The sequence below is a fragment of the Pocillopora verrucosa genome, chromosome 11 (assembly GCF_036669915.1).
Source record: "Pocillopora verrucosa isolate sample1 chromosome 11, ASM3666991v2, whole genome shotgun sequence".
NCBI classification, from domain to species: domain Eukaryota; kingdom Metazoa; phylum Cnidaria; class Anthozoa; order Scleractinia; family Pocilloporidae; genus Pocillopora; species Pocillopora verrucosa.
The window spans coordinates 13,600,651-13,628,346 of NC_089322.1; the positions used below are offsets into that span (position 1 = coordinate 13,600,651).

The 27,696-nt window shown below is 38.2% G+C and overlaps 4 protein-coding genes across 4 annotated transcripts; 3 read left to right on the plus strand and 1 right to left on the minus strand.

Moving 5' to 3' along the window:
- The first annotated feature begins 5,155 nt into the window (after positions 1-5,155).
- LOC131794572 (transcription factor HES-2-like) lies at positions 5,156-6,799 on the plus strand. Its single transcript, XM_059112094.2, has 4 exons — positions 5,156-5,308; positions 5,418-5,513; positions 5,693-5,786; positions 6,135-6,799. Exons 1-4 carry the CDS (start codon positions 5,246-5,248, stop codon positions 6,554-6,556), a joined length of 675 nt encoding a protein of 224 aa, XP_058968077.2. The 5' UTR covers positions 5,156-5,245; the 3' UTR covers positions 6,557-6,799.
- Positions 6,800-7,663: 864 nt separating this feature from the next.
- LOC131794600 (enhancer of split mgamma protein) lies at positions 7,664-9,909 on the minus strand. Its single transcript, XM_059112132.2, has 4 exons — positions 9,776-9,909; positions 9,059-9,154; positions 8,347-8,407; positions 7,664-8,169 (listed from the first exon to the last, which is right to left on the minus strand). Exons 1-4 carry the CDS (start codon positions 9,809-9,811, stop codon positions 7,796-7,798), a joined length of 567 nt encoding a protein of 188 aa, XP_058968115.2. The 5' UTR covers positions 9,812-9,909; the 3' UTR covers positions 7,664-7,795.
- A 6,847-nt stretch (positions 9,910-16,756) lies between these two features.
- LOC131794563 (transcription factor HES-4-B) lies at positions 16,757-18,771 on the plus strand. The gene is made up of 4 exons (XM_059112083.2): positions 16,757-16,923; positions 17,143-17,238; positions 17,317-17,422; positions 18,039-18,771. Exons 1-4 carry the CDS (start codon positions 16,858-16,860, stop codon positions 18,536-18,538), a joined length of 768 nt encoding a protein of 255 aa, XP_058968066.2. The 5' UTR covers positions 16,757-16,857; the 3' UTR covers positions 18,539-18,771.
- A 4,290-nt stretch (positions 18,772-23,061) lies between these two features.
- On the plus strand, positions 23,062-24,688 carry LOC131794552 (transcription factor HES-2). The gene is made up of 4 exons (XM_059112073.2): positions 23,062-23,220; positions 23,335-23,430; positions 23,546-23,639; positions 24,018-24,688. The coding sequence occupies exons 1-4, from the start codon at positions 23,152-23,154 to the stop codon at positions 24,416-24,418; spliced, it is 660 nt and encodes a 219-aa protein (XP_058968056.2). The 5' UTR covers positions 23,062-23,151; the 3' UTR covers positions 24,419-24,688.
- Positions 24,689-27,696: the final 3,008 nt, after the last annotated feature.

Sequence of the window (27,696 nt, forward strand, 5' to 3'; positions counted from 1 at the left end):
GATCCGAGCTCTGCCTTTTTTAGTTAAGTACAAATTTTGTAACATGGTGATGAAATTATGGGAACACAGAGTAACAGAGTCAGACTGTGAACATGATCTGAGCTCTATCTTATTATTGGTATAAAATGTTTTACCAATGCTGTCGCTGAAAAATTTCATAACGCGGAGATGTATGATGTGATTATATATATTTACGTTAAGCAACAATTCGGACGTATGATATTACGATCTCAGTCTGAACTACAATTATCGCCACCCAGGACCATAACTAAGAAAACTTTAGGAGATAGATCATTTATGGTATCTGCTCCTAAACTTTGGAACAGATTGCCATCAAATATAAGAGCAGTTAATAATCTTAACACTTCTTAAAACACATCTCTTTAGACAGGTATTTTCATGTTTGCTTTTATAGTTCGTTTTTAGTTAGTCAAATCGTATATTCTTAGCCTTTTATAGTTCGTTTTCATATTTTATTTTGCTTAGTCTTATTGTATAGCGCATTAGATCATATCCACATGTATTTTGCGCTATATAAGTAATAAATTATTATTATTAAATTATGAAATTCTGGGAACACCTCCCAAACGATTCTCTCTTCATTGATCAATAGGCAAGAAAAGGACTTCTAAAATGATCTGTGCTTTGATCAAGATCAACCAATGGTTAAGTTGCAAAAGATCATGTTTTTTTTTATCACTTTCTATCCTCCTCCCAGAGCTGAGGCTTAACATCATATGTTCACTTTGCGTCTTTATCATAACAAGATCAAAGGGCACTGTGGTGCAATGAAAGGAAACCAACTCATCACATGATTATCAACTACAGCTATTTATAGAGGACCTCTGGATCATAACATGATGACCTTTTTGGTGGACTGGACTGGTTTCAACAGGAAGATAGAAGTGTTATGAATGATTTACTTGCTCAATACTAAACTTTCTTCATTCATACGCAAGGAAATTACCTTTTAGCATCAACGAGAGTAAAATAGTGGTGTCAATTTCAACCCACTTATCTTACAGATACCATTTCATAGCCGCAAAGTCTATGTTACTAAAGCGTTAAGTCATAATCCCTTTTTTATTGCCCGGGATAATCGCCTTTTTCACGCTTTACTGGCCTACGGGAGCATAAGCTCCCAGCTTGAATTTTAAAATTTGCCAATTTCATTATCTACCAATGCATCTGTTCCATTGGCTTGTTCGAGGCACCCTATTTGAATGATTTTTTACAAAAGGAGTTTGCCTCTGAGGTTTTCATATCAACTTCAAACGATAAATCATGTCTTGTAGTCCCTCCACCCGTGGTATCCGTTTATAAGCGGTAACTCTATCTTCTCCCCTCGTATCGAAAGTCGAAAATGTAGTTTCCGTCCTCTTGCCTCAAAAAGGGTGGTCCCTAATTGAATTAACGCCCAATTTCCGTCTTATAGAGGTCTTCTGTTCTTAATGAGACAAGGAAATCGTTAGTAATCGAATGTCTAGCGCCTCCGAGATTACTGTCTGAACAAACACACCTTTTTCGAATTTCAACTGATAACACTGAACAGACAAACTAGTAGATATGGAAACATTTCTTCTCCAGAGGATAGATATCTAAAGGAAAGCTACCACATGGGGTGATCTCCTTTACAATACACCAAGTCAGTTGTTATAGTTGATAATAAGCGATCGAGACAAGGTCGAAAGGACAACAGATCTGTGACTGTCCGGTAATTTTGTTTCTGTATGTTCAACAAGCTCTGTTACTTATAGCACACTTCAGTTCCTCCCTACCCCGCTCATTGTTTATCATGCATCTTCAGCTTTTCTTTTACCTTGGGCGGCTTCGGGAAGTTATCTACTGAGTCGCTTTTCAAGGTCACACAACAACCTGAATCTTTATTCGTTGATGTTAGAGATACAACCTCTAAAATACCTGTAGAGAGAGCTTGTTAAAATGAAACCGAGCCAAGACGAGCAGGAAACATAAAAAAGGGTGGCACTTATCAGTCATAAGACTCAATCAGTACGTCCTTTAGTTTTTTTCAAGATTTACAGTTGACGAATAATACCTTTCTTAAGACGAATATGTTATCTCCAGTAGCGGAACCACGATGTCCAATTCGTAAATTTGTCACCCAAAAACGCTTAAATTTAATACCACATGATCATCCCTTTGTTGACGGAAACCGCAGAAAATCGTGTCTGGTATTGAACTGCTTTGTAATTTGCTCCATACTCCATTTCCTCGAATCACCTCGAATGACTGAGTTTTTTCCTGCTTAAAAAAAACAGTTAACTGCTAAGGGAAATGTGTAGAAAACACCTAATACAGATGAACTACAGATAAGGAGCCCTCCATTTGGGTGTGATTGTATTTATGAAAAAAAAAATCAATGAAAAGCGGACGCATGGGATTAATAACAATAGACAAATAATAATAGACAGACATTTGCTGGTTTTTCAACTAACACTCTCAAAGTTAATTCTTTCCTCTCTAACTCCCGTTACTTTTATGTCAACTCTGAAATGCTAAAAGGTAAAAACACGGAGAACGATTTACCATTCAAGCCACTTTTTTCCCGTATGATATTAATTTTTCTAAGGACTTTAAGCCAAATAAAGAACATAGGCCCCTAGAAAGAAGATGATAATTTAGTCTGCGATGGTAATATTCTTGTGTCCATTAATAGATCGCAGCTACAATCGCATTTGCAACGTCTGAATTGCTATAGAACGAGCATCAAATGCTGCCAAATGATACTAATAGGAAGATGTTTATTCACAAACATTTGAGTCAATGACTGCCCCAGCCATTCGGCGATATTGGTCGAGTATTTAAGTGAACAGAAATTCAGGATTATTCGGCACGTCAGAAATCGTTTTAGCACAAGGATGAATCCAGACTTGAGTTGAAAGCATCCACCGATTTAAGCTGAAATAAATCATAGGTGGCTTACTCTAGAAAATAAAACTGGCAAGCAGAGAGGTGTTGAAGAATCAAATAGGACTTTACTAAATTAGCTTATGAATAATGTTCGCTCAAAGACGAATTTTTGATTAAAAAATGGCCAGTATACTTGAATGAGTTTAAAACCGATAAGAGAGCAAAGGTTGCGTAAATTACCTTTTTTTGTGATTCCATACTTAGTGTTGTATATGTTTCAAGTTTATATTATTGACAAATTTCATTTACTTCATTGTTACCCACTTCTGGTGCCCTTACCAGCGTAAAACATTGCTACCTTTTGCTCGCTTCGGGCACTTGCAAATTAAGCTTTCAATTAAAAAATAAAGAGGTACATTCTACTTCAGGGTAAACACTGATTCTTTCAGTACAACGGCTTCTGAAACACGGCTGTACCTGTAACTTCGTTGAAAACAAAAGCGGCATCTTCTGCCGCTACACATAATGAATTCTAGTTGTTTATGTACAATTTTGAAGGTATGATTGATCGAGTAGTAGGTTTCTTCATGACGAGCCTAAATATCCAATTAATTCAAACACGCCGCGATAAAATTAAAGGCATTTGCATTTTTCTGTTTTCTTTCTTCAGTCTTGGAATAATTTCCCTCCTTTACCAAGAATAACACATTGGGAAAATTTATTATCAATTATCTGTTCCGAGAGCATAATCATAACATGAAAGTGTCAGCTTTAATGTTCTGTTGTCTGCTAGAACAATATTCAACACACTCGGGTATAATACGGCTTTTGTTTAAAGATGCTTATATGCATAAGCTGTGTCCATTATCGTTACAATTTACACATATACTAAATGTTTAAAAACTGACATGGAATCCTGCCCTTTTGATAAATCTAAAAAAACGTTCAGTTCGATGATCTGCAAATTATGATCGCATAAGCTAAATATCGTGCGACGAGAATTTTTTTTTACTGGTGATAAGTATTAAATCGCATGAGTTGATATCTGCCTAAAGGTTTATTAAAGAATAAGATTATTCTCTTAGAGGAAACCTACTTAACAGTTTAAAATGAGATCGTTTGTTAAGAAGTAGCTTTTAATTTCAGTATTTCTGTCTGATAGTGATCGGTGGTATTCTTTATTTACGGGTTGGCGAAACAACAGGAACAGGAAACGAGAAGTTTACAGATTTCTTATTTTTAGGATCTTAACCGGATTTTACCACTTAATTTTCTTCACACTTCTGTTCTCCCGAACGCATCCTTTAGCTTTCTCATTTCTTAAAAATCATGAAAAAAAACAACAACAACAACAACTGATGAAAAAGCTGAGGAGGTTAAATTTTTTTTAACACTGTCACTTCACTTTACTGTATGGCTTTCCGTGTTCACGTTATTTTGTATGAATTAAAGGTAATTGATTCGATTATGAGCTCAGTTGAGATATATGACTGATTGTCAAACATAGACCCGTATCAGTGTCTCCATTATAGCAGAACAAACAAAACTCCACCTGGCGTCGTGTTCAATACGTGCTGTACCAAGGGAATGTCGTTTATTTCACATTTAGTTCGCGAGTCGTTCTACCGTGGGAAATTTTCGCCTCCTTTTGTTATTGAAATATAGTCTACAAAGCCCGATTTAAGTGTAAAGAAAGATAAACTGATAAAGAACGAGACAAACAATGAAAAGAATACCTGTTATGTTTTCTGTAGCACGTGGATTATAACAGAATGACTGAAACTTTCTAAAACGGTCAATATAAAACTTATTAGAGGGCTCTGGAACCACAAATTTTGCTGGGAAAAGAAAGTATCGCTTTTATAGAAGCTGCGAGAATGGTCCGTCATTTACGGCACGTGCTCCAATAGCCTGGATGCCGAATTTCAAGAGGCAGAGATTGTCATTTTGCTTTTGTTTTAAAAGTTTGAATGTACAAGTAGCAAAACCATAATTACATGAAGTGAATCACGGGCCTGTCAGCCAATCAGATTCGTCTGGTCTCACGCTCTTCACGCGCCGCTGAAGGCGGGAAACAATACAAACGACGGTTATCGTGCGACTCTAAGCACTCAGCCAATCAGAGGCGACTGTTCCCACGGTTATGGCTTTGTGTATGAAGCCAGTATTGTTTAGGCAGCAAGCCGATTGTCACTGGACAGGTGTTTGTAAATAAAACTCATCTAATGTCGGCACACGACCCTGATTTTTTCCCACGACCGATGAATATAAATGTGATCGCATCATGCATGTCGGACAGTTCGCGACAAACACTCGCAGAGTTAACATCTCCGAGAAACCTCTGTAGAAAAACTAAATAGCAAACTTCAAAAATATGGCCGTTGAATGCTATGACGGTGCAATTTATGTTAACAAGATTCTCTCTGAAAGAAGAAAGGTAAATTTCTTATGTTCATGACTCTGTAATTTGCTGATGTGTCATTTTTCAACAGATCGCTTGCTTACCGGCAAACTTGTCACTTACAACATGACCTTTCCTTCTGCAGGCAAAGAAGCCTTTGATGGAAAAAATGCGTAGAGCAAGAATTAATGACAGCTTGAATGAAATGAAGGGCTTGGTTCTAGATCTCCTGCATAAAGATGTAAGTTTCTTTTTTTTGTCCGTAGTTAAACAAAATCAGCTCTGGGCTGAAGTTTCCTTGCCTTGAAAACTTGCCCGCCGCAGATTCTGATACAATGTTATAAATGAGTTTCAGCGTCCATATTAAACTTAGACTAAATTCCGAGCAAAATATTCAAACGAATATTATGTCTTGTTTAGGCTTCTCGTTATTCCAAAATGGAGAAGGCTGATGTTCTTGAGATGACTGTGACTTATCTTAAAGCTTTACAGCGAAAGGATTGCCGCTCTGAAGGTAAGACTTGACTTCGTGAAATTTTGCTTAATTTTAAACAATTCATTCGTAGAAGTGATGATGTGTTAATTAGAACTATAACCGGCTTACGAATTTATGAAACACTCAAACGCAGACGATAATTGGATTATGAAATTCTCATGCGACAAACGGAAGATATTGACAATCTTCCCTTCATCGTTTTCGCACGGCAAGCATAGTATAAGACATACCACGCTTAAATATCGTATAGTTCTTGCCTGTTTATAATTAGTCGATTTGAATAGATTTTCAGGAGGAATTGTGACTTGTAGCTAGATTAAAATTCACTAGCAACGAGTATTTAAGCTAGATTTCGTTCTCTTTTAGATCCTCAGTCACTAGCCGAGTACAGAGCAGGCTTCAATCAGTGTGTGAGTGAAGTCAACAGAAGCACGACCTGTGGAGGAAGCGAGCAACTCAGGGAAAAACTCTTGTCACACTTGGCTTCATGCTACCATAGCAACGCCACTAATCATGTCGCCACGAGCCACGCGTCAGGGATTCCCGCCATGACTCCGAGTTTTCCCGCCATTGCGCCAAACAACGTCTGGGTTCCATATCCTTCACCACCGCCATCTCCAACAAACCAAGCTGCAATTTTTATTCCTATAACAAGTCCAGTGAAAACTGAAATGCTAAGAATACCATCTCCGGTCAGTCCATCGGCGGTTCAAACACAGAAAATCAGCCTCTCGCCCGCGTGTTCTCCAAGCGCCGCTACAAAGACACCGCTATGGCGTCCTTGGTAACCAATGAACTCTGAACTGTATTTAAAATACTAGAAATAAGCGCTACAAAGAAGACGTTCACGCAAATCCACGGCAGGATTCCTGTCATAATTTAACGCACTGAGTGTGGTTTCGATATTTGCTTTTCTTCGCCGGCGTAAATAATTATTGTATATAGCTTTTTTAAAGATTATTATGAATGACAGAGTGAAAGAGATTATTTGTAAACTTTTATGCAAATTACTGCTTGGCAGTTTATGATAAAGAAAGGATTAATTTAATGAAAATTTGCGGTTTTCTTTTGGGAGGAGCAGATATAGTAATCAGTAATTTGCGATGGAATAATGCACACTTCCAGCGGTCTAAAGACTTCGGAAAGATGATCTTAATTCGATTTTTTTATGACCATTCTCCTATTTGAAACTGCATATCGTACTCTGAAGGAATCCTACCGGCCCTTAGCCAGCCATAGCTTATGGTCCAAAAAGTTAACCTCAGATCATTGAAATTTCGAGTATTCGTGACTGTGTTCTGCCGTGACCAGCCGCCTTTTTTGTCAGACAAAGTTAGAGAACTCGATTTTTGCTCGAGTGTAACTAGGCGATGATGAAAAACTTGAATCGGGTCATAGAGACCCTCTGGATAAATGCACCTATTACAGTTTACCGCTACTTACGGAATAAGCGAAAATTATGTAAAAGCCAGAGCTCGTTGAACTGTTAATTGCGCAAGGTATTTTGGTGTTATCAACTGTGTTGATAACGTAAATTTGCCACTGTAAAGAGTTTCAAAGCTAACGTTTCGAGCGTTAGGCCCTTCGTCATAGCGAAGCCCTCAGCTCAACTCGGTTAATAATACCAAAATACCATGTTAAACTCTCCCACGGAACAGAACAACAGTTTCTTTAGAACCCAACCCCCTTTGTTAATTGCGCAAATTAACAATGTCGAGATGAGTTTTCTTTCGCCAGATTGAATTTTCCTGGCACTCGTTACTTTCTACAACATAGCTCAGACGTTTTGGTTAAACATTTCCTCTTAGGACTTTCTTTTCCTTTCCGATACAACTTCAAAATACAACTTGATGAAAAGTATACCCACACACCGATTACTGACGTTCTTTCAACAATTCAACAACGATGCCTATTCGGCCTTTATTGGTTTCATACAGCAACAAAAAGATTAAGATAAATTTTATTAAAGTTTTGGGGCTATGAGATGGAATCATTTCGGACCTGGTGTCGCTTAGAACGCATGCGCCTCACCAAGGCCGCCAAACTGTTTGTCTGTCAGTTCTTCTCTTTTGATCGTAATTCAGTTCTCTGAAAGGCTTTCGCTTTACAGCGTGTTTTTGAAAATCCTGGGTCGTGTTTCCAATTAAGCTGGATCTGGTAGAATACATCTGTGACTGACTCGAAAATGGTTGATCATAGACGTCTTCGTTGTCACAGAACTTAGAATTCTCAGAACTAACGTCTCTGTCTAAGATTTTCATTTCATTTGTTTGTTTTGTTTGCTCATTCGTTGAACAAATTGACAGTTTACAGTTGTTACCAGATGAAGGTATGAGGGCACTTGACTCTCTCTGGCAGATTTCCACTGTCCCTTGGTCTTCTGCGACATTTTCTAAACGTTCTGCAAGGACAGTGATACAATTATGAGTGAATATGGATGACTTAAAGCAATTATACAAACCGGTATATCACTAAATGTGACAATATTGTGAAGCCGACGCCCTCTGAATTTGGGTAGTTCCAAAGTGAACAGCGAGCGAATAATTAAGTTTGGATGAGATAAAAGAACAATTCCTACCTTTCTGCCGTCTGATATATTGTACTGTGAGTTTAAGGATGTCCGCTTTTCCGATCTTCGTCTGAAAGGGAACAAATTCAACCAAAATTAAGCATGAATTCGTCCTTCAGTGAGTTTAGCTCAAAACGTGTTCCGCCCGCGCGCCAAAATGCGCGGGGATGAATCAAAACAGACTGTGACAAGTATTTTGAATGTAGGCAAAGGCAGATGAAAATGAATGAGAGACCACAAGCGCGTGCAATATGTGAAGTGCTGATCAGAGTCTGCTAATAAAGCCTGCTTGGTTCTTTGGAGCGGGTCACACCCTCCATATGGCAAGAGCAAATTTTCATTCAATGCTACGTATTCAGCAACAAAAATTGTTGAATTCTGTCTATCACTGTGGCGAAATCAATGGTTTTTAGTCACTGAATAAAGCCTACAACAAATTTTGCAATACTTTTATGAACTTATTTTCATTATTTTGTTCAAGATCGATTCCCCTTTCATTTCAGCTGTTGAGAAGCTTCAGGGTTGCTTTTTTTCGAAGCGTTTCATTTCTATAAACATTTTGGAATAAAGTTTTTAGCCATGGGTATTCAGCAACTTCAGAGACAAGTGCAAAAGCCAGGGGAACCGGCTGTCTTATTTTAGGTTTTCTTAGCTCGAGGCTTGCCATTGATCGTTCGTAAGTACGTCAAGAGGATACTTGGACTGAAACAACTCAACTCACGTGTTCGATCGAAGGTCCAAGCACCAACTCCCTGAGTGCGTCAACGCTCTTGCTTATCCTTTTGCGTCGAAGGCGATCTTGAATGGATTTGTTTACCTGTCAAAAGAAACGAGTTTGCTGCTAAGAGGAGCGTTGAAGGAGAAAATAATCAGAGATCTCACTGTTCTTCACAACTGAATTAAAATTTAGCATCGTTGCAATTCAGAAGGGAAATTGATTCAATTGTTAATTTCGAACTCGTATGAGTCTCTGGGATTAAATTGTTATCCTCGCTTAATGCACTGACTGCGTGTAATTAACAACACTATACGGCCTGAAATGTTCTGTTTTAAATGTGCTAACGCTGTCACTTGAATTTGCTCTAAAATTTCAGAGATTTTTTCCCCAAGATTTCTTAACACAGAGAGCTGTCTCTTACTTAACTACAAATACCACTCAAATAAATGGTTCTTTTACATCACGCGCGCGTAGCGAGGAGAACGCACTAATATCGCTGAATTCTCAAGCCGAGAACAATAAACTGTTAATCCTGAAGAAATTTTCTCAGCCTCGTCACGAAAACCGCAAAAGTTTATGGTCAAACACATTTCAGTATGGAAATATTCATGGAACAAACAGGTTTGAGGGTTGATTCTGACGCGAATCATTCAACAAGACTATTGTTTATAATTACATATAAGAATTTACAACGAGCCATCACTTCATATCTTAACTTACCTTTTTATCCACTGCACGAGTTACTGGAAATTTCATGGCAAAAAGTTTTCCTCTCTACTTCCTGAAAGATTCTTAGGATTTCTGATCTTCGATGAGACAATCGCTGTGAGACGTGAGCTGCAGGCCGATACCGTTCTCTTTCGCCAGATGCGTCCAAAATGATTTATTTAAGCCTTGTGCAAGAGGAAATAAGTTTTACAATACACGCAAGCCAGAGCCACGTTCAATGAAAAGAACCTATTAACACCTGTTGCCAACAATGATGCGACTTAACAAAGGTTAGGATTTGAGCGGCAGATTTAAGTTTTAAAAGAAAATTAAATCCTCGTAACAGATGAACGTAAGCTAGAGTGCCAAGAAGCTCAGTTAATTTAAGTTTGAATTCTTAAAAGCACGAAATAGGCTCTCAGTGTATAAACAGTTTACATTTTTGAGGCAAACGTGTCAGCGAGGAGTGGGCGCACGCCGCATGGAATATTAAACTTCCCGCCAATTTTCCCGCGAATTTCAACCAGTGGCCCTGTTTGTTATTTGTCTTCTGAAGCACCTGGATGCTGCCGTAATCAGTCAAGGCTCAGAGACATAGTTGATAGAATAGTCTTGAGTAAAATATCCGTCACATTTCTCTTTTTCAGGTTTAGAATTAAGATGAAAGAAAGCAAACTAAGTAACTATCCTTGGATCGACATGGAGCGGACGAAAAGTCAAAATACGCGCCAAAACATCCGCTATTCAAAAGACACGTGTTTCAGTCGTTTTTTAATTAAATGTGCTTATGTCATACACAGGTGTGGCCTGTAACAGCTTTAGCTTAAAGTTACGAAATAATTTTATTTGACGAAGACACGACATTTCGCTTTTATGTCAGACACGAGCTTCAAAAATCAATGGCAGTGACAAAATACACTGCAATTAACCACGACAAAAGTTGGTTGTAATTACGGAACAGCTTTGGACAGTGGCTACAATTAACAAAAATTGCGGTTTAGGCTACGAAGTTACCATGCACTTTTGAAACAGCTTAGTTGTCGAATGATGAAAATTTTTTAATATCCGACACTTTCCTTCTCTCATTCATGAAACGGGTTGGAAATCCTGAACCGAAAAGGAACTTGAACTGTAGAAGTTTAAATCGAAGATCTAACTTAATCGGCAAATGTAGTAGGTATTTTTAGGTGATGGGCTTAGAAGTTCCGGAACTCGAAAGCGGAATTCGAAATGAAGATTGGAGATTCTTTTACTTGCTGAAAATAGAAAAGATTGCATTCAAACAGAAAATTTCGAAAATTCTCTTTTAATTCAGAATTTCAATTTGTCCTCTTTAAGGCACGTGCGGCATTTGCATCAAAAAACCAATTCAGTTAAAGCGTGGCAGTTTTGCCTCAACTAATTAACTGCAATACTCATAGACATCATTTGAACGAAGCAATTAGCAGGTTTCTTTACTATTCAGAACAAACATGGCCATTTATTTCGCTAAACGATCAGGTGTCAATAACTCGTGCCGGCTCGCACGTGGAATATTTAATTTCCCGCCAAATTTTAAATGATTAATGGCCACAGACTAATTTCTATCTCAAACTAGCTAAGCACCTTGCTTAATATCAGGTCCTTTCGCGAAGAAGAGCACCTCGCACAAATGCAGCTCGTTAACTCATGAATATCGTGAGCAAATTTTTCAGTAGTAGTAGTAGTAGTCTGAGACGCCTTGCGATTCGTCTATGAAAGCTTTTCAAGAGAGTAAACCAAACGGCGGATGACGCATAACGCTATCCAATGGGTAAATCGTTATCCAGCGGATAAGTGTTCAAAAAGCGAACTGCACTATCCAACGGATAGAGATTTATCCATGCAGTGGATAGCATTATCTACCCTTTAAACAACTGGGACCAGAAGGATTCCTTAAAGAATTGAACTCACTCAAGATGGATAACCTGTTGACTACGTCTTGAAAAAGGAATTTAATCTTTTAATTTGCTTATCTAGCAGGATTCACAGTCCCAAAGTCCTGAGTTACTTTATATTTTTATAATAGCAGCTCACATCAAGATTTGTCTAATTTCATTTGTTTTCTTGCCGATTGTCTTTCTAACCAGTGTGCGCATGCGCAAGCAAACACATCAATCGGATTAGTTGTCCATGTTGGAAAAAGGGTAAAGTACGATACGAAGTCAGCGATAATTTTATTTTAGCTTTAAATCCCACAAGAGATTCAATGACATGGCAAATGTTGTTTTTCCGTACCGTGATCACAAAAGCTTTTTTTTTTTTTTTTTATAAAACCTTTGTAGACACCGGCAGACGCTTTTCAGCTGCATAAGCGTATATACAGTACGCAAGAATAATCATGACCGTTGGAATTCAAGTTTTTCATCAATGACATAGGTGTAATCAAAAGAAAGAACTTCGGAGTGTTTCCAAGAAGAGTTTAATCTTGTGCACTCTTGTTTTTCCAAGTGTGCTGCGTCATTTAAAGACTAGAAAAAATTCTTCTATCATAAATCACGAGGCTAAAAACCCACCACCGTTATTTACACCAAGAATAATCTTGTTATCGCCGATTTCCTGCCGTTTTTCAGCGGAAATTTGAAGCTAATCCGGCGGAATCTGGCAAATCTCCTGTACTGTTGGCCGGTCATGTCTGGTGGTCTTTACAAAGTAACACGCAATGAACAACATTCCTGCCTAAAATAAACCTCTTTTATTTTTACTCGTCCCCTAAACTTTAATTCTAGCTAGGAATGTGTACACACTGACTTATCAAACGATCAGCCTTTAGATACGGGATTATTACCCAGGCTTAGAGCAACTATAACACTGTTTTAGCTTCAGCTCCTTTAAACCTAAAAGTATTCAAAATGGCGCCTTGTGGCAATTCAAATTTTGGAGCCTTGAGTGCGTGTCAAGAATAAAAAATTCCATTCAAAAAAATTATTATTGCGATTTTCTGCTACTCGTATTGTCTTTCATCGCTTAAATTCGACTTGGAGGGTGTTTGAACCCAATACTCCGTAAAACTAAGTGAAACTAATGAAATATAATCCATCAACGGTCATACCAATATGAACGAAATCATAGAAAAATTTTGGATCTTTGGTTAAGTTTTGAGAAGAAATCAACTCTGGATTGGTTTTTTTTGTCTTTCTTAGGCTAAGGTTTTCAAACCGGCGTCCTGCCAGCTTAAGCAAACTGCCAACCAGTTAACCATAAACAGATGATACTCTATAACTGAAAACGGGGAAAAAACGGCTCCCTCTCTATCCAAATGAAAAACGGTTTTTGCTAGCTAAGTGATAGCTAACCATATCGGCTGATAATGCAGAAACATCGAGTTGGAAAGTTTGGGTCTTTGTCGGTCTTTAGAAGCACTTAGGAATACTTAAAGAAGATGAGTTCCTGGCTCCGCGAGGGAAGTGCGTACTGACAAAATCCAGAAGAGACTATTAGAAGTTGGTAGATTGCCAGTATAGACCACTGAAGAGCCTTGTATTAAATGATTCCCACTTCCGCTGATATATCAGTGCATAAAACGTATACTAACCCACATGATCCAATAAACTCATTATCCTCTATTTACTGCGGCCTTTCTGCGAGTGAAATCTCACTTCCAGACTTTGAACTTTGTTCGATCGATACCCCCTTAACTTCACCCCTGAAACACCTTGTTTGTTTCTTGATAGTCTGTCGAAATTGAGTGATACTTTGGCTGGATTCTACACGACAGGAAGTAATAAATCTGGGTGTTTACTTGCTCGGAAAATTTAAAAGGTGCTTTATATTTTTTTAAACTGGCTTATCAGCGGGTGTTAATTTCATTGTTCTACTGTATTCACGTTCAATCATGTTTACAAGTTTACGGATTATAAATTCTGTAGAATGCATTTGGCCAATTATAGCTTACTTCTTAAAACAGTATTTGATATTTTAAGTGTTTATTACAGTGGTTGTGAGATGTAAATTTTAATTTGACTGTCTATATTTAAAACCAGAAGATTGTGTTAACCCATTGTATAGCCCTAAAAGCCATAGAGAGTCTGTTGGAGAATACCATTCAATGTGGCTAAGACAGTATACAAGGTTATTTCCGCCCTGTTTGAAATCTGTGAATAAATAAAATAAACAAAGCGTCGAGGGAAACCGAGAAACTGAGAATTTACATTAATCATTATTGATTTTCGCTACATGAAAGCGAAGGTTCTAGCGAAGGTCGAGGGAATAAATTGTAGCAGAATAGCTCGGGCTGAGTTTTTGTATGAAAATGGGATTGAGTAGTTAAAAATCAGCTACTGTTTATTTTGAGTCAGTTTCATGTAATGAAAATCCATCGCTCTTTTCGTTTCATTTTAAGAACGAGTAACGACGCAGCGTATTCAGTACAGCAATGAAACAACGACGCGCAAATTTCTAGTGGGGACGAAGGAAAGTTCTGGAACGTTTTTCAAACTAACTTTACGTTCATTTTTCCACTCCAATACTGCTCACTTCCGAACACTTAACAGCCATCAAATATTGAATTACAATACCGAGCGGTAATGCAACTGAAAAAGCTCAATCTACTCTTGGCAAGCACAAAAGCAATATCCGGGCATATCAAAGAACTTGTCTTTAGCTTGAAAGTTGTGTTATCATGACATCCTTTTTTAATTAGGTCTATGACATAGATGAGACGCCTTGTTATAATGTGATACTGTGAAAAGTCTTAATTCACTTACATATGTTGCTGCTATGATATTAAGCTTAGGTGTGTCTTCCCTCTTTGCCGAAATACTTTTGACGGCTAGCGAGATTAACGACTTAAAAACACTGTGATCAATATAAGGTTGGCCATTTTGCGATCAACAGTTAATAAATTTGTCACATTCCAGGGATTTAAACTTGGGTAATAAAAAGCAACCGCTTTATACTGTTTTTTGATTAACTTTTGTCGGTCTTGGAGCTGTAAGTGGTTACAAAACTGTTTCTGAAAGAGTTGAGGTCACAACCACACCCTTTCCGAGGGGGAGGGGAGGGTATTTACGAAGTGATTTCTACCCTTCTGTATCACGTAACAAGGATGAAAGTTCAACGTCAGTAAGGAAAAAGACCCTCGCTGCTTTATAGAACATTAATATTCATCTTTGAAATTCTGAAGTAATATTGTACATTCAGTATCGTTAACACGCTCCGGAAACAACAGATCAGTTCCAGTGACGTATCATTTCCGTGTTCTTGATGTTAACCTCTATCAATCTTGACCAGCTACTAAATTCTCAGATCTATGCTTTACATTTTATATGGCATTACGTGAGGAGATTAAATCTAACGATGGAACTACAGAACCTCGTCAGTGAGAGTATTAGGACCTCACAAGCAATTCTCCCAGCTAGTAGCTCCACGTTTCCTTATAAAAAAGAGAGAGAGTTTGTTGCTAAGCCATGATAACAACCTTTATACAGCTGAAAAGTTTATCGTGTGTAGTAAACTGTTTAGAGTGGAGAAAGGTGAGCGGTGAAAGAGACGGTCGCAACGCTTCCTGACCCCACCGTTAGACGGCGTGCTGTGTTAGCAGCAGCACGCCGGCGGCACGCGCCAATATCTATGACTGGAATTTGTTATCTTCACTCTCCATCTTAAGATAAGCTGATTATCAACACTATCACAAGCCAAAGTTTTGACATTATCGATATTGTTAACAACAACGCGCGGGCCAAGATTGCCTGCCTGTGAATGTTTGCTGCAGCGAGTCATTGAGTCGCGTTCGGCATCGATTGCCAGTTTTTCTGATGTACAGATTAAAATTGTGGATAAGGTGGAAAGGTTTCATGAAATCAAACGTCTATTTGTACTCCGTGCACACTGTTCTGCACCCCCCAGCAAGGAAAGTAAAATTTCTATATTTTAGGGGGGTGAGACATACTTAATTGGATCAGTATATGGAGGGAGCTCTGTAGTGAAACTTCCCTTCGCAAGCTGGCTTAAATTTTGCAAGACCACCCGCATATGTTATCAGCAGCCTTATTTTTAAGACGTTTCTAATTTTCTTCTCCAATGCACTGCAAATGTCTAAAAAGGCTTTATACAGAGCGTTGCTGATCAGAGTTCAACGACCCGCTGTAATTTGTTCCACACGAACTGATTATCAGCAAAACAATTCATCGCATAACTGAACAACAAAAATCTGCCCGGACAAATTCGTTATAGAAATGTTGAAAAAACGCTGAGTATTCTCCTCTGATGATCTGATGTTAACAGAAAAAATTTTAATGATAGTTAGAAACGAATTTCAAAATAGGTTTAACAACCTGATTGAAAGGTTAAGCCTACAAAGAGACTTCGAATTAAATGGGTTTGAAGCGACCGTGGGAACATTCCTTTGCTTTATTGTGTTCTTCTGTTCCCTTGTGGTATGATCCCTCATCTAAACAATCCCACAATAGAAACTCAAATCTTATGAAAACATCTTACATAATGGGCAACTCAACTCCGCCAAGCACGTGGGAAGGGGTCGAATTAACGACGATGTTTACACATATTCACGAGCAAAAGCCTGCTACTGTGTTAAGGGGGCAACACCTTTGAAATCACGACATAAACAGACAGTTTGAAAAGAATAAACCCACTTGAGGGGACACCACTGGGCACGAGAACTCTAAAAGATTACTTCTATCGGCGCGCGCTAAGTTGAAGTTCCACAAAGTAAGTCGCGCGACTTGTTAATTGCAAGAAGCTATTGAGATATTCAGACCAATCGCATGCAATGTTCTCACGCCCTCAACGCACCACTGAAGCTCAAGAGCCTGTCATACAACTTAACCCCGTGACCTTTCGCGTTGTCTTCCAATCAGCGCAGAGCATTCCCACGGTCCGGCATCAGAGAAGCCTTTGTTTACTGTTCCAGCTATTGAATATGAATAGCTGTTTGTAAATAAGTGCGAGAGTTGACACACGACTAAGGATTTTTTCCCACGGTGCGAACTATAAAAAGAATATTAAAACACGCATGCCGGTTGCTTGTATTACGCCCTAGGGTCGGTTAGAAGCGTGCCGAAGTATTTTATACTGCCACAAGTGAGCGGATCGCACGCGTAAACTTGACAGCACAAATGGATGTAGAAATTTTAAAACCCGTTATGAATGCTCAACGCAGTACTAAAAAGGAAACAAAGAAGGTATCTTGAAGAAGTAGTCATAGCTTTTTAATTCAAAACTCGCTATTGTACATTTAGTTACATGTTATAGGGCTCCTTAAATTTCAAAATATGGTTGCAAATGTGGATTTTAATCGGCAATTCCCACCGCAAATGTGTATTTTGCTCAGAGAGAGTAATTATTCTTTTCTCGAAAAATTGAAATAATTAATTAAAAGAAAAGTTTGTTTTGCCTTGCAGTCTAAAAAACCACTTATGGAAAAGATGCGTCGAGCAAGAATTAATGACAGTCTGAACGAATTGAAAACTCTTGTATTGGAGGCGATGAAAAAAGACGTAAGTATTAGAAAATTCACATTGAAAAATAAATCATTATTTGGTTTCAGTATTCTTATCTTCTGTCTTTTCCTACAGGTGTCAAGGTATTCCAAAATGGAAAAGGCCGATATTCTGGAAATGACTGTGAAATACCTTCGCTCATTGAACACTGAGAGGACTTTGCATATTAAGCAACACCAAGGTAAGGCAGTAAAACGCATCGTTTTGTTCACTACATTCAACTAGCAATTTTAACATTAAATATGTTCAGCCAGCTACTTTTTGAATTTTTTGCATCCTGGCCTACGTTGATTTACTTTTCTCCGTCACATCGTACTAAAAACTTTTTAATTTCTTTGAGATCTTCGAAAACGTTATTTTAAACAAACACAAAATTTATTTTCTCTTTAGCAACAAGCTCGAACAAATGAACTACTAATCATCTTTCAACGCTAACAGCCTGAGAGAGTAACGTTCTTTAATTGGGTTGATCTTTGTTCCTCGATCTTATCTTAAATCACACCTCACCGATTCTTTTGTCGAGAATTCAACACGTAGCTTGCACACCACTTTATGATTTTTTATTTCATAACCTTTTTTCACTTTTATTTTACCGGTGCTGGTGAGTAAAAGCTTTTCGAGCCTTTTTGATGTTGGCACTGTGAAATTTTAACGAGATGGTTAAACCTCAGAATTCCGAAGGCATCAAACATTCCGCCCACATCCATCAAAATCGGAGGTGCCAATTAAGAATGTTAAGTGCTAGGGATTTGAAATATGATACTTATCATGGGCATCTTTTTTTTTTTCCTTCGCAGAAGACGCTTCTGCAATCGCTAAGTATCGAGCAGGGTTTAACGAGTGCGCTGCCAAAGTTTCTCAATTCCTGATGACAGCAGACAATATTACTGTCCCGGTTCGCACACAGCTTCTATCACACTTAGCGTCAACCTGTCAGCAGCAAAAAGACCCTCATCATTCCCCCACCGATATGTCAGTCTCGCGACAACAAGCCCACGCAACGCTGTCGTCATCTTTTCCCGCCACTAAACCAAAAGTTGGCGCGAACACGGCTTTCGCCGACGGAAGTATGGCAACAAAATTCCCTTCACCACCTTCGTCACCTCTTCACAACCATTCAGAAAGGAAATTACTGCCTTTTCCGCCAACGATGTCGCCCTCTATGTCACCCTTTATGCTTAGTAATGGTATTCCAGCCTTGATCTTACCAAATGACACTGCATTGCAACTTCTACCTTTAACCTTACCCGCAAATGCCTCTACTGCATTCGACACATCTTTGTGGAGACCTTGGTGACGCTAGCTCAGCGTTACAATCAATTTTTTCGGTATCATGTACCTATCTCAAATTGCTTTCCGAGCGGAAATGAATTTCTGGAGTGTCTTTAAAATGAGGGTCGCTTGGATTAGTCGAGCTATTAAAACTACTGAATATTTATTAAGAATTGTGCTAGAGGTATATATAATTTTTGCAACGAAAAGCTATGTATAATTACGAATAAAATATAACTTGAATACGTGAAGACGTCAGCAATGCGTTTGGTGATGATGTATCGTTTTCCACATTTTACAGTCGCAAGCAGCATCGGAATGAAGATAGAAATAACTAATATTATCCTCACTTAATATCTCATGAAAAATGTGTCATTATTGGACTTAATTTCACAAGCTTGTTTTAAAATGATTTGAAGAGAATTCACAGAAAAATGTTACAGTTTAGAAGACTCCATGCTTAGATTACCCAGTCTTTGAATCGAAAAATCGTTCTTGGATTAATTAGACCATACAATTTTCTTGAAAAAGTCCAGCATAACTTGATTAACAAGCTGTCCTGCTCATTTTTGATTGCCCTTTGTTTTGTGTTGGTCAAAGAATGTGGGGTAATGCAGTCAATTAGTCTTAATTGGCAAATTTCTTTTGGCGTAAAGAAGCGGTTTAGAATATTTAATGGTAACCAATTTTTTACAGCGTTTTTTTGCTAATCCGACATGTCTGCGACATTAGGTCTGTTGTGCAGGCGGCAGTTTAATCATAAAAAGTCGGCAGTGGAGATTAGCAGGTCAATTCAGCATCAGCTGCTGCCAAGATGGGTAATTTCAATTAAAAGCAAAATTCGTCTATCACTTTACAAGTATCTGCAGTAATCCTGTCGAACGGAAGAGGCTTTCAATCCAGAGTCAACACAAAAATCTGCAGTTTTGCCTTTTTGCCGGTGCTTACCCCGAAACTATCACATACAACCTCTTAACTGACTCTAGGCATGTTTTGTATCAAACAAATCTTTTCTGTGCTCAATTTAGTTAAAGCATATTGAAGGTTTAGGAGAAGAGGTAAGGAAAAAAAGTCAAACTTGCAGACCGCACTCCAAACACTGCTGAATGTTTATGGCAGTCATGAGGTTAGCAATTTCACCGTTGCCGTAAAACAGTAAAGATATAACTCAAAGATGAAAAGAAGACTGTAAGAGTTCTGGATTTAATTAAATAATTCAATTCCAAAATTATTGACCTCAGCGACTGCACAACACAGCCATTTGGGTTTCAAGTTGACTCTCGGACTTTGTTGTTGGAGTTCTGGACGACCACACTGATTTAATTCCAAATTATTGACTCCAGCGACTGCACAACGCAGCCATTTGGGCTTCAAGTTGACTCTCGGACTTTTGCTGTTGGTACGACAGTCAGTGAAGGGTTCTTAGGGAAATATACTTTACAACTGAGCCTTAATGTAATGGAAAATTATTGCTTTTAAAATGTTGTTGCTATTATTTGAGTAGAAAATACCAGCTACTGTTGTATACAAATGGTGTGTTAAGTGGCTCCTTTGAATTTGTTTCTTAAAAAAACTATAAGCTGAGCTTAGAAAACTAGTTTCATTCAAATCTTTCTAGATTCAAGAGGACGAATCTATAAGAGTTGTTTTAATGCATAAAAAAGGTGAAAGAATCGTTTTGACGATATTTCAGTAGGCAAGGTATAAAAACACAACTCTGTGGCCTGCAGATGCACTCTCCAATATCTCATTGCCGCCTCTTTCAGAAAGCCGAATTCAAAGGAATTTGAACAAAACGGAACAAAGAACTGCACATGCCTGTGCTTTTCTTTTTCATTTTTTCACGTAAGACTGAGTTCCTGTGAAGCTACAAGCTAAGCTGAATGTTTTTCCCAAGTAGCTGTTTGCTTGTAACAATTACACTGTTTATTTCAACCCCGCTAAGAACTCCTGTAGATATTCATTCCGCATCAGCGCCCTTAGCATTAATAAAACAATAACTGATCTTTCTTTTGGACTGTCACACGGGTATCAGATTTTTGGGAAGTGGTACGCACCAATTAAGAGACAGGTCAAACATCTGAACCGTAATCTCGTCTGCGCTTCAACAAATCCTTGTTTATTGAGCGGCTTTCTCAAATACAGAATTTATTGTGTCGAAAAGGATTAGTAGCCTGGCACGAAAGTGAACGAGAAAACATTCATTTCTTGCTTGTTAATAAGTTGTTTGTTGATGTCGGTGAGTTTCTAATGCCTGGCTCACCTTTTGAAAGGAGATGTTTGGTTATAATAACACTGATATTATATCAAACGTCACAGACTTCCCGCTCTAGAAAGTAAACTTGAAAAGAAAATATTTCGTAATCTCAAATCCGTTTGCATTCTTGTGTGAGTCGAAAGCACGACCAAGGTTGGTAATTCCTTCAAGAAAACGGCATTTGATGGACTCTAGAGCACGACAGAAGACTTGCGGTTTTATGTCGTAAAAACGGCACGCGAGCCGCGCTCAGCGCACGCTTACTAGAGCGCACTTTTCAACGCGTATGAAACGCTTGAATAATGTTGTCAAGAACTAATTTCAAGTGTCTTTGCTATTTATGCCTATTTTGCAGAAAAAAAAAAACTTTCGTTTGAAACTGGGACAAATACCTATTGAAGACCTAACTTAGTTGGAACTGTGCGGTAGCGTCGAATCAGAGCTCAATAAACTTACATCATTTAATTCTACTGTTATTGATCGTCAATAAAGGTACCTCCAAATTTTGGCACAAACTAACAAACATCAATGCCCTTACAAATCTTCAAATCTACTTAACCCGTTTTCAAGACTTTTTAGCAGCTCAAGCCGCCACTTTCAGAACTGCAGAACGATCGCAAAAATCATAGTATTCCTTTTAAAACAATTTAATGGACAAACGGCTATGTTGTCTCACAAAATTTTCAAGCACAAAAAAATGCTTTATGGTAAAGAGGCCACACGACTGAATTCAGTATGTATGACCGATCTCTCATCTCCCGCGCTCCCACGAATTTGTTAACTATTTAGGGGAATTTTCAGAGGAATCCATAAGACTTCCTTTTGATGTCAACGTCTCTGAATCGCTTATTTAGCGGCGGAGAATGTGGCTGTTTGGGTTCAAAGAAATTCCATTCCTCATTGATGAAACATTTAGCAATAATTTACCGGAACTAAAACAAAGTGGTTGAAAACAATAACATATCTGTCACTTAGCGATTGTATTGATAAATGAGACTGAACTTTATGAACTGTAAACCACACGGCTTGTCTGAGAAAAGGTGATATTACCCTTCTGATAAAAGTCGGATACGGTATTTGTAGACTTCTCGCGGGTGGCAAACGTGAATTTACACACGTCAGCTTTACTCGTCACATATATTTGCTTCTTTTGAAAATCATTTGCCGATGTAATTAATACGCTTAAACATTTTCTAATGATAGAGCAAAGCATGCTAAGCCGAGACGGACAAGATTTAATATTTAGCCGCCCAAGTCTTTGGAATTTTAATTCCGAAATTTGATTTGTAATGACAAGTTCCGCTTTTGCTTTCCTGTCTGCGTGGGGTGGCACGTGTCAGGAGATATTTTGTTGTCAGTTGCGAATCAAAAAATATTTTTCTCCTGAACCAGACAAAAAACAACCGAAATCGAAGCCATACCCAATGCCCTTTGACCATGCCTTGAAAACATTTTCTTAATAATCTTGACATAAGAGCCCTTCAAAGCGCACTTAGAGTTTACTTAGTTCCATTTAGTGTTCTCGTGGTTGTGTTTTAACATGACAAAACTCCAACAGCGTGAATAATAACGCATAGATAGTGAAAAAATGTTCTTTATTCTAAGACCGTGGGAAAGATCCGAGTTCTATTGTCATGAAAATCCACCATGTAAACCGCAGAGTAATTCTTGCGCCGAGACAATCCAAGTACAAATGAAAGAAGTGACAATGGATTTGGACGCCGTGAAAAGAAGTAGCACGTGCATGTCATTTTACGCTCTACTAGCGACTCCTCATTTAAATACAGTTGTGTAAATGAGTGTCTAAACGCCCCGCAGGAAAACCATTAAAAACTTATCACGTTTTCAACACGTCAGTGCGATAACCTCGTGGCAGAGAAATATGTCAAGGAGACTAGACAATCTTCCGTTGAAAAATGATTCTCTTCTGTTTGGCCTCTCCGCGGTCTTTCAGCGAGGCACTCCAAATGTAGATCTTTTGTTTTCAGCTTGTGTATACTGTCTTTTTTGTAAGTAATTCAACACAGGCGCTGCTTGTGCTCTCAGCCAATCAGTGTGGACCGGTCTCACGCTCGTCACGAGCGGATGGCGACGTTTAAGCTTTGTTCCTGCAGTTTGTCGTGCGACTCAAGAAACTGACCAATCAGAAGAGACTGTTCCCACGACCTACCTATTGTAAAGGTCAGTTGTATTGTTCTCAGCTGTTATGGTTATTGTCCTTGTAAATGCGAGGGTAAATATTTGCGATTGATGACACAAGGCCGAAAGAATTTTCCCACGGAGGCTGCCATAAAAAGTGAATGTTTGGCACACGACCGCCACACGCAAATTGCGCTCGATCAGTACACAGCTAAGGTCACAATTTTTCAACTCGATCCAAGATGGCGACAGCAAATTTCTGCAATCAACCTTCGGACTACGTCAGCAAAATTTTGAGTGAAAAACGAAAGGTGGGCTAAATTCTGTTCTGCGTCAATTACTGAACAGCGCAATATTTATAAACATTTTATACCTATCATATCACTTGTGAATGATGTTTAATCAAATGTTATTATATTCCCCAGGCGAAAAAACCTCTCATGGAGAAAATGAGACGAGCAAGGATTAATGACAGCCTGAATGAGTTGAAAACTCTTATTCTCGAAGCATTGAATAAAGATGTGAGTTACTAATCTGTAAAATACTAATTTGTAAGATTTGAATTCGTCCAGCTGACGTTGTTTAGGATTCATTGGAGAATATTTACTTACAATTAATTTCACATTATTTTTTAAGGCATCTCGGTATTCGAAAATGGAGAAAGCTGATGTTTTAGAAATGACAGTTCATTATCTACGGGAACGTAAAAGATTGGAGCAAAAACACCAAGGTATTTTTATTAATAATTTGTCTTAAGATCGTTTGTAATAAATACTGTTTAAGTCTATCTTTGTTACCAGTCATTAAAGAGATGATTTATCATCAATATTTATATGTCAAATATCCAACGATTCATTTTTTAGAACAGAAATTCGACTTTAGGGATTTGTTTTTCTAGATCAATTTCCCATCCCAAATTTTAAACTAGGTTGTGTCGAAGTTTCATCACTCCTTAAGATGAACGATTCGTTTTTTTTTTGTCTGTTTGTTCGTTTTTTTCCCGTAACCTCGACAGTTACACATCTTCTCCTGAGGGAGAGTCACTGACTGGTCGATCACTATGCTTATAGTCGAGTGTGACTCATGAAAAATCACTTTCATCTTTCAGCACTGGATACCGCTAATTTGCCAGAATTCAGAGCAAATTACTTGCAATGTTCTGCGGAGCTCTCCAGGAAAATGACGTCACTCGAAGCCAATGATGAACTTAGAGAAAATTTCCTCGCGCATGTCGCATCGCGTTGCCAAGGAAACGTCCCAAACGCTGTCCCTGTCTTTAGCCCGGATAATCTTCGGTACATGGCACCCTTAAAACCTGTCATGATCCCTTTTCCGTCTCCTCCACCATCTCCACTTCAAGTTTCACCTGTTTTATCGGTTTCTTCGAGCGGCGTGACTCGTGATTTATCGCCTGCTTCGACGTGCAGAACACGAGATCCGGGATTTAACATCTCTTATCAGCAACAACCTAGGCATATGACTCCAGCTACTCTTTGGAGGCCATGGTAGATAAATGAATATAAACTCTGCTGACTTATTCAGGATTAATCTGAGAATCACTTCACCTTTTGAGTTGCCATGAAAGTTATATTTTTGTACTGAATCGAATCAAATATGTAAATAATAACCTTGTACAAAAGGTTTGTGTATACGAGTGAAATTGTAAAAAGAAACATATGTATATTATAAAGTTTGAGGAAAAACATATTTTTACTACTGAAAGTTTATACAGAAAAATGTGTTCACAATAAAGATAACTATTAAATCAAATACTAATGACTTGTTTTGCTCGCAATTTCTTTTTGTTTTGCAAACAAAAGACGTAATCCTTTAGAAAAGTTATAAAGTCTTGACGAGCTCTCGAGTGCGTCTCAGACTTGTCGACAACCTTTTTAGTGATAAGCTCAAACTCTGTATGGTGTTTTCGACCCTTGATCGAAAGTGGAATTGTTTGGGAGTTTTTTGTTCCGTATATTTCTTCACCATGTGCCTTCAAACCTTGAAACGGAAACACGAGGTTGTCATGAATACCTTAGCCTTGATTAACTTGAATACTCTTGTACCTTTACAATTGTTTTGGTATTTCCGTTCAGTGCACGCGATTCCTAAAAGAGGAAAAGGATAAGAAGCTTTTGTGCTATATATGGTCACAAAATTTCGATTGTCTTTGAGTCAGTCATGTTATTGCATCCGATAAAGTTTGTTCCGCTCTCAATAGGCACCTACTTCAACTGGATGAAATTTCGTATCGACTGAGTGATTAGGACTTTTAGCTTATCAGAAACGATTTGTTAGGAAGATAAAGTTTTGCGGCGTTGCACGTTTAAGAACCATCTCATATCCTATTGTGTGATCCAATCGTACAAGTTCAAATTCTTTTGAAGTTTGCTTCAGTTTTTTTCTGAAAAATAACCATATATTCTCCTGTTTTCAGTCTTTATTCTGTATTCACATTCAGTTGTTCCGTCGACCAACAGGATTTCTGAATGCTGAAATACGAATACTTTTGCTTCGAATACTACTGGCTCGCAACGCTAAAATCTTGAGCAATTCGCCGGTAAATGAGATATAACAAACATGTGTTTCGCGAAGAATCTCCAAAGAACACGAGAAACAGCTTTAAAACGATTAAGAGGATATTAAATACACTTCTTTTCAATCCTTAATTATATGAAGGCAGACAAGCTAGGGGGGTCAAAGTATCTTTCCAACTAAGCGGATTTGAACTTCCACAAGTTGTTACGAGGGACGCTTTTCTCTCTTCCAATCAAAATCAGCATTTTATACCAAATTTCGAAACTTACATTTCTGTCCAAGATTAAATTAAGCATTGAATTTTCTTTCCGCCATTTTAAATCTTGTTTTCATTTTAAACAGTTATGCGAAACTCGACAGTTATATTAAGTGTCATGTTAATGGCGTTCTTATAATACTTCCGTTATCAGTTTCCACAGTTCAGGCGGACACAATATAACGAAAAAAAAAATAGAATATAATATGGCAATCGTAGTGATATTTGTGAAAACAATGATTTCGGGCAAAAAGATACCGTTTCTTTATTAACTTTGACATGATACAGCGGGAATGTAAAACGAAAAAACAGGAAACTAATCTCGATTGAGTGCAACTCCTACGGAGCTAAATGACAATCCCAGAAAGCGTCAAAAGGCGCTCTCTGAAAAACCAGCATCTCGTGTTTCATGTTTAGCCGTAATATTTCTCTTAAAAATGAAACCGCCGGTATACCACGGGGAAAAAGTTAGAACACATTATTTTAATCTCTTTACACTTCTTCCGTACTTTTTCCTTCGTTGAAAATCTCAAAACTCGCCAAATATCAATTCGGTTGCTCTCAGTCCTTGTAAGACCATCTACAGAGTTCCAACACAGTTTAGATTTGCTGGAAAAGAGCTCCAGATCGAAGGACGCCGCAATGACTGGTTAGTGAGAGGACGCAACAGATAGCAGATTGAAGACGAAGAAGATTTGTATCTCCTTTCTTGAATGCTACGCACATGTAACTCTTGCTTTTGTACAGCGTCAGTGTGGACAAAACTAATGGACTCCCGGTCAATTGAAATGACTATAAAAATTAGGAAGATTATTTTTTTTAACATACCAGTATAAAAACATAACATCCAAATTCAAATAGCTTAAAAGTAGAGGTAAAACTGCCACAACAGCATTTTCACCCTGCGGGCCGCTTTCTGGTTCTAAGGATCGAGGTAAAATCAGAAATGTGGGTGAAACCGTTTGAAATCAAATTCACATGGTTACAGAAATAGTTCCACATTATTTTTTTCGGCTTTATTGATTATCTGTATGGATGATCGGTGATTTTTAACCGGAACTTCTTTACACAATGAGAATTGGTTCTGTAGAAGTTGCCGTAAGCTCTTAGCGAAGCTTTACAGGTGCCCAATTCAGTTTTTCGTGCGCGTGCTACCTGCCAAAACAGACTCTATTGATCCTTACCACTAAGAGAGCTTAAGCTTACTACAAAAGATAATTACATACACTTTGGCACAATAGTGAGCAATGAACCGCACCATATGAAAGTACTGTTCGTCAGCTTTCGTATAGACGTTTACACACACTGGGGTTTCATCGACAGACTTTAATGCTAATTTCGGAGTCACTCTGCAAAACCACAAGAAAGCGCTGCTCAACATGTTCAGCTTTCATTTGACTAGAGACACGCTTGGACTTTTGAGTTCGAACCACTTTGTTCACAGCATGATGAACAGTTCCACCTGAAAAAAAAAAACTTTTCGCAGCATGCATTTGAATAATCACACAGTAGTAATTTATCGACAGGCTTTTGAGTTGTAAGCACTTTGTATACAGCATAATAAACAGTTCCACATAAAGAAACTGCCCCGCAGCTTTCATTTGAATGGTAACCCACGCCAGTGCTCGGCTTTTACCCACAAATTTTACAGTCAGAATCACCTTGTGAAGAGTAATAAACAGTACCACGGAATGGAAGGACTGTTAAAAAGCTTTCATTTGAATTCACAATATACGCTTTTAACAATAAAGTAAAAAAGACTCATCAGCTGAGCTTTAAGTTAATATAAAGATTCACATGGTGGTATTTCGTTCACAAACCAAAAAGTTTCAATTGCCTTGTAGGATATAACTTTTCAAAAAGTGTCAAAGGTCCGACAGTGACTGTCATCTATAAGTCCAAAGCTGGAGCCATTGTGTACAGCATTACCAGGATTTTCGGGGGTTTGCAAATTGTGAAATAATTTCCTTAAAATTCCGGACACCAGCTAAAAGCA